This window comes from Lepisosteus platostomus, chromosome 19, assembly GCF_059453375.1.
Source record: "Lepisosteus platostomus isolate fLepPlt1 chromosome 19, fLepPlt1.hap1, whole genome shotgun sequence".
In the NCBI taxonomy this organism is placed as follows: domain Eukaryota; kingdom Metazoa; phylum Chordata; class Actinopteri; order Semionotiformes; family Lepisosteidae; genus Lepisosteus; species Lepisosteus platostomus.
The window spans coordinates 902,465-909,503 of NC_142629.1; the positions used below are offsets into that span (position 1 = coordinate 902,465).

General features: G+C 50.7%; 1 protein-coding gene across 2 annotated transcripts; it reads right to left on the minus strand.

Moving 5' to 3' along the window:
* Positions 1–69: 69 nt before the first annotated feature.
* Positions 70–6,918, minus strand: bri3 (brain protein I3). Of its 2 annotated transcripts, none has more exons than XM_088612150.1 (3): positions 6,236–6,918; positions 4,855–4,975; positions 70–1,841 (listed from the first exon to the last, which is right to left on the minus strand). In XM_088612150.1, the coding sequence occupies exons 1-3, from the start codon at positions 6,390–6,392 to the stop codon at positions 1,709–1,711; spliced, it is 411 nt and encodes a 136-aa protein (XP_088468276.1). In that variant the 5' UTR covers positions 6,393–6,918; the 3' UTR covers positions 70–1,708. The 2 variants fall into 2 exon arrangements, with proteins under 2 accessions (XP_088468276.1, XP_088468277.1); XM_088612151.1 differs by having other exon boundaries at positions 4,855–4,972; positions 6,236–6,392.
* Positions 6,919–7,039: the final 121 nt, after the last annotated feature.

The window sequence follows — 7,039 nt, forward strand, 5'->3', positions numbered from 1 at the left end:
CAACGCAAGCCTGTGGCTCCAAGCAGGAGAGCAAGCATTCATGTTGTGTTCAGATTCACTCCACAGCACTGCTGATGCTCATATACCTTTATTTACAATTATTTTCCAATATAAAAGTTTTTCCTCATTTGTGAAAGCAAGAGTAGTGAGCTTCAAAGCAAAGCAAACAGCCCTGAAGCATTAACAATTACATCTTAAGGTACAAGTTACAGACGACGCAATAAAGCATGTCTTCTCATCCATTCCCGTCATTAGCTGCTACACAGAGAACCAGATTCTTAGCATAGCACAGTGGGAAAACACAGTGATTGTCTTGGATCTGAGGAGAAACGATGGTCCAGTAGTTAAGGGATACTAAGAAACGCCCCTGATCTGACAAGTCAGGTTACCAAATTTAAGTGCAAAAAGAATTGTGCACAACTCCACATGGCTAAGGGTCATTAAGGACGCAAACATTTTCTTGAAGGTAGACAACGACCCTTTACAAAACTGCCTGGATTTTACAAAAGGTGTCCTTTATGTACTAAAAACAGTGCAGGTACAGTATAATATGGCCCCAGACCAGATGTCAGCTATTAAAAAACTACTCTGGTTTTATAAAAAAAAAAAGTTTCCTCATCTAAGTGCAAACTTGTCAGGTTGGTCTGTGGAACACGAAGCAGGGGACAAAGGAAAAGGTTCCAAAGGTTCAAGTCCAAAGTGGTTCAAAATAACAATGCATCCAAATTGAATTTTAAAGCTTTAACAATTAGCATTACCTGAAAAACTACACAAAGCTTTTGATCAATCCTGCTCACTGAGCACTGCCCCTATTCTCTTTCTCTCTCTCTCTGCTAACTAACTTTCCTAGACAGCACTGGCTGATCAAGACTCATCTCCAGCAACAGGAAAAGGACCTACTTTGCCTTCCAGAAAAGATACACTGCATACTGATGGCAAGACATCTGCTGCAGGTATTAAAAGTCAACCAGCCTTTTAATAGGGAAACCGCCAATGGCCTCGTACCTAGGCTGCCGAGACAGACAAGGGTACTTGCAATTGTATTACAGTTCAATTGCGTCAAGAAGCAAAGTACAGGGCAGAACCCGTCGTCAGATTCCTGGTTTAATCCAGAAAGACACAGGCAGAACACTGATTCTCAAGCACTTAACTCAGGGAAGAGGCACAGCCCTGCAGAGATAAAGGAGATGAATGTGTCCATATTACACAGTGACCATCGCCAGAACGTCTACCGTTCGCCAACGGTGTGGTCGGAAGCCGCAATCGCTTTCCTTTCCACTTCAAAAGCCAATCTCTTCTCCTGGCTGCAAATGAACTATTCTCCCGCAAACCAAAGGACAGTGGGTAATCATTGTTAAGCAGAACCACTTTTCATATATTTGTAATAATTTCAATTTTGTATCTGGGAGCTTTTTTTTGTTTTGTTTTGGAAGGCACCACTGACTGACTGACTGACTGACCGATGAACAGAAAAAGGATTTCAGGACGGCATACACACATTAATTAAAACAGATAATCACTTGATCAATCATGTCATGCATGTGAATTGTTCACATGTTCAATTCTTTAATCGCTTGCCGTTATAACCTGGAGAGTCGATATCTTCGGCAGGAACTGCACGGCTTTTACTGACGTGCAAGTGAGAATACTTGGGGGGGAAATGCAACAGAAGAGCAGAGGCCTGGAGATGAGCCCCGGTTTGATCCCTCTAACCGAAGGTGGCCCCGCAGTTGGGGCACCTCCTCTGGCGCAGGGCGAGGCAGAAGAGGATGCCAATGGGGAAGAAGATAATGGCACACATGATGCCCAGGCAGGTGAAGTCGTCCTCCAGCACCCCGACTCTGCGCGAAAGAACAACCAGCACGTTAGATACACGATACCCTCTCTTACCATGAAGCCCACCTCAGTCTCCAGGGTCGGTCTTTATTACTGTTGCATTCCTGAATTGGGGGGTACAGAGCAGGAGATCAGTTCCACCCTTGCTTCCGGGAAGGACATGGATTTAGGAAAGGCACAGCAGGTGTGGCATAGCCCACTGACAGCAGACACCATGGTAGTGTATAAAAAAAACACAACATTTTATTGTAGTAATGTTGATTTCTCTGTAATTGTTCAGTTTTATGAGGAAATCTGAAATGGCTGGTGGTAGGCATTTAAGACAATGCATGCATTTTAAATACACAGATGGGAGAAAGTATACAGTAAGGGGTGTACATGCTACCTTCATGGACTCAGTCCTTCAATTATTTTGTACAGCTGGTTTTTATTAAGAAGGCACCTGGATTGCACACACATACAACTTCTTTTTCCTTCAGTGTCCATGAAAAGGACAAAAAGAATAACGTTTGTCTTCAACTGCTTTGCTCCTCAAGCTTCCACACCGTGAGAGAACAGAAGAAACGCAACACTGGCAAACAGAATCCACTGCATCTCGCAACACAAAGTACATTGCAAATTTCACCTGGCGCTACCAATTCTCCAACTGGGGCGATGGAATTAGTGGAGTAACCCTAGGATCTATACTAGGACTTCCACAGGGAAGCAGTAAAACAAGAGACAGTATTGGGATATGTAGTTAAAAGCACAGAATTTAAATCACGGGACTACAAATTGACATAATGCACTAGCAAGTGCCTGTCAAAATACTGTATACAACTTAGGGCACACTCATACAACAAGAGATAATGCTGCTGTAGGATTCACTGCTGGACTCGGGAAGACTCCTGCTCTGGCAGGTTAAAAGAAATGAATCTTCATAGTCTCAAACAGAGAAGACTTGATTCAACAATTCATAATACTCAAAAGGCATTAACCAAGTAAAGCCAACAGAAGACTTCAGAACAGTGAAACAACACGACGTTAAGGGCTAGTGTCAGTGAAACAAGGGAAACAAGCCGAGACAAGCAGCTGGATTTGGTATTTCCTGATCACAAACTCGACAAAGCCAAGAGCAGCAATCTTGGCTTTTTCCATCTGTAGCACACAATAAAAAAACAAGTATTGATTAGTCAGGGCATATCTGGAAATAAAACACCCAGAAAACCCTTCTTGGGGATTCCTGGTAGGCAACATGACTTCAGCCAAGTCTGGAGATTCACAGCAACTTGCGGCAAGTCACATGAAAAACAGGGAAGTCGTGCGTGCCACAGCAGCAGAAAGAAAAGCACGTCCTCTGACCAGAGCCCTGTGATTCAGCCACTCAAGTTTCTCCTCCGGTCGTCAGCCGTGTGAAACCAAACACTTTCCTTTAAAAACGATCGGACTTTAGAGCTTCACAACTACATCTTCCATACTTTTCCTGAACTACAGTTCTGAGCTGGTGGAGTTGTGTGGATTCAGTATATTAAGAAAAGAATATCTGCAAATGAGAGGAGCCATTTGACCCATCTGGCATGATGAGTCGTTAGTAGCCTGTAGGCCCAACATCACATCCGGCGGTTTCTTGAAGGAAGTCAGGGTATCTTGCTCCAGACTCCCACCACCCTTGAGGTAAAGAAGCGCTTCCTGTTTTCAGTTTCCCAATGAACTCAACATGTAGTGATGACGCGAAACGATGCGTCAACATGAACACTGAGACTTTTTCCATAAGTAGCCTCTTCTCAGCTTTTTCCCCCATTGTGTTTCTGTAGTTTATGCTGTACGTGCACACCCTCCTCATCTGAGAACATCTGCAGCCTTGGCTGGTTGACCAGCTACACCAGAATCTAGATCACCGGTATAAATTGGGAACGGCTGCTGTTCTAGAACAGATCCCTCTGGTACTCCACCAATTATCTCACTCCAGTCTGAGCGCTCACCACTTATCTGTGCTGTTGTCGTTAAGCAATTCTGTCTGAACAAGGACAGTGCCCTAAAAGCCTACTGATGGGGTTTGACATTTACTGGGCCATAGGCGCCACACGCCATCCTGAGCGCCTGTGGCCAGACCTGCATCCCTGGGTTATGAGTAATGTGTCTGTACTGTTGATAAGATATCACCGGGCTCCCAGGGTGTACTAATCCTCGTTGTGCCTGAAGCACTTCCCTTTTTCTACTAGTTAATAACGGAAACGTCATCCTCCTTAGTGAACAAGCGAAATGCCCCACCAGTACGTCGGCCATTTCCCTCTCTTTGTCTAGAAGTTCTCCATTATTGTCCCAGGTAGGTTTGAGCTCTTTTACTGGCCTGCCTGGAAGCTCTTTCAGCCTCCTCTCCATTTCCCTCGGCCTCCCCACTGTCCTTTCCCACCAGAACTACTCCTTTCCTTCAACTGGATTCTGTTCTTTACCATTTAACAGAGCCCCTCCGTTTCCCTCATGTGTCCTATTGACCTGTTGAACCGTCTGCGATACCTGTCTGATCCATCCACACTGTTCCTGTCCACTTTCCCCTGATTCCTCCTCTGTCCCCTGTTACTTCCCTTCAGCCGTCCCCTTCTCACAGGCTGCCTTCCGGACACTGTCCCCCACAGAGCCTCGCGAGGGACGAAAGAAACCGCGTGGCTTAGCAGCGGGTCTCTGGTCTGCCACACTCCACCAGGGCAACACACAACCTGCTCTCTTCCAAACCGCTGACAACCGCAACTGGAAACACACACCGTTTCTCAGAACTGCACACACATCCTGGGCGTTCCTCGAGCAGGCCGAGCTCCACAAGAGGCCCTTGTGGAGCAAGACATCCTCGTGTGTGTGTGTGTGTGTGAAGGACTACAGACAGGTCACCTCCAGCCCCCAGCGCCCTGCGATCTGTAAGCTGGCAGGAAGCAGTGCAATGCTAACTCCAGCCCTGGCAGGCAGCCTAACAGATCACATGGTCACACCGCAGTAGATCACCTTCTGCAGGGAGAGAGAGAGAGAGAAACAGGTCTGTCTTACCTGCAGGCTGGGCAGCCCCCTACCACCACCACAGAGGGCTGGATAATGGTGTACGTGTTGGGGTAGTTTGGTTGCTGGCCAACAGGTGGCAGCTGTGAGGGAGGCTGCTGCGGATATCCTGCTGGGGAAGGAGAAGGGAGAGAAATCCCAGTCAGAGGCCCGAGCTGAGCTACGCATCCGCCACTTTGCTCGCAAGCAGCGAGCGGCCACCTCCGTGCCCAGGTTACACAGCTGGGAGCGGGGGTCTTCCTCCAAGTCCCCTGGAAGATGAAAACGCAACCCTTCCGAGAGCCCCCGGCACTGGGAAGAGCTGTCACCTGGGCCAGCAGCAGAGCTGGAGTCCTGGACCGTGGACTGGTGGTGTGGGTGTTGCATCACTGTCATAAGCGCCGGAGTATTATTAGACCGTGTGGGCACACGCAGCCTGCAGGCGGGCTGAGGAACGCCTGGAGCCCTCTCCCCCAGTGCGTAACCATGGCGATGCCGGCCGGCCCACCGGCCCACCGCGGGGCTGTCCGAGTGCCACCTGTAACTGGCAGGAGAGGAGCTCCTCCATCACCACACCGGCCAGCTGCTCTGGCGTGCAGCCATGTTCCCTCCTCGCCAACGGTAAGACACGCTTGTGTACGAAAAGACGTTTGTGTGCCTTTATCACAAAGACAACGGGTTGAAGTCGACTGCCGACTTCACGACTGAAGAAAGAAAAGTTTTAGAAATACACTATTAGAAAGGATGTCACGGCAAAGACTTAAAACAAAACAAACGGCGAGCTCAGCGCGGCGGCTGCGGGGGGGGGCAGGAGGCACGATGATGTTTTTCCCCCCAGATCCGTCAGGAGGACACCGCGCGCCGGAATAATCCGGGTCGGGTCGCGGCAGCGCGTGCTCCCGGCTCATGACCGGAACCCCCCCGCAGCTCGTGCGTGCCAGCCGGGGCAACTGGAGCTCCGAGCCCGCTGTCCAGGGCGACCCCGCCACCCCCCTCGGGAGCAAAGGAGACGGGACTGCAGGGGTAACAGCTCCCTTGACACCGCGCTTCCCAGGTTTTTCAGAATTTTTCCAGTGCGGGTTTCCGGGAAAACCGTTTCCTACCGATTGCCCCAAGACTGTGGCAGAGCCAGGAAAGAGAGAGAGAGAGAGAGCGCTTTGACAAGACCCGAAGATAACCGATAAGAAGAAGCCTTGACCTCTTTATGGGTGCGAATATGTAGCCACCACGCATCCAGAAAACGGCAACAAACTCGCCCCCGGCTCCCCGTGTCGGCGCGCATCGGCTGCGACCCACAAATCTAACGAGCTGCGTTTCGGAAGCGGGAGACACGTCCAGCGGGCGGACGCGCCCGGCCGGCAGAGCGGCGCCAGGCGGAGAGAAAGCCACTTGCCTCGGCCGTCGGGGAACTGGTAGGGCGGCGGCGGCTGCTGCTGGAAGCCGGCAGGCGGCGGAATCGCGCCGTAGTTGTGCGGCTGCCTGTACTCGTAAGCCCCCGGCACCGCGTTATAGGCTGGGGGTCTGTCCTGCAGGAGAGGCTTGCTGTCCATGTCCGACGTCTGGCCGTCCTCGCTTTCCTCTTCTCGCCCTCCTCCCTCTCTCTCTCTCTCTCTCCCCAACGAGCCGCACGCTGGACTCGCCGAGTTTCCGCCTCTGATGTCCCCGAGAAAAGCGCACGAAACTGCCCCCTCCTCTTCCTCCTCCTACTCCTCTTCCTCCAAAACAAATGTGCGTGTGTTTTTTTTTAAGGAACAATGAAAAAAAATCGTAGAAGAACAGAACGGCGGGGAGGGAAAATAAAAAGAAAAGCGAAAGTTAGATCAACACCCGCCTGCACAGCGACAACTTTCTTCTGCCCGACACTCGAAATCCACCTCGGCTCTCTGCGCGTCGGATCCAACCCGGGGGGCTGCTTGGACACCTAAGCGCTGGACATTTTTGTACCGCTTTTTTCTCCCCCCTTCCTTCTGCCCTGCTCTTCTATCCTCTCTTTCTCCCCCAGATGAAAGGCTTCCCCGCAACTCTGTAGCCAACTCTGTGCAGGAATCGGCTTCCCCAGCTCGGCCAGTCACAAGACTGCGGTCATGTGACGGAGACGCGCAGCTCTCCGCCGCCGGCGGCGCGCCTGAGCGCGGCCCCGACACCGTCGCGCTGGGAGGGAAAGGTTAAGACGAGCCGGCAGACGCGCAGGGTGGGC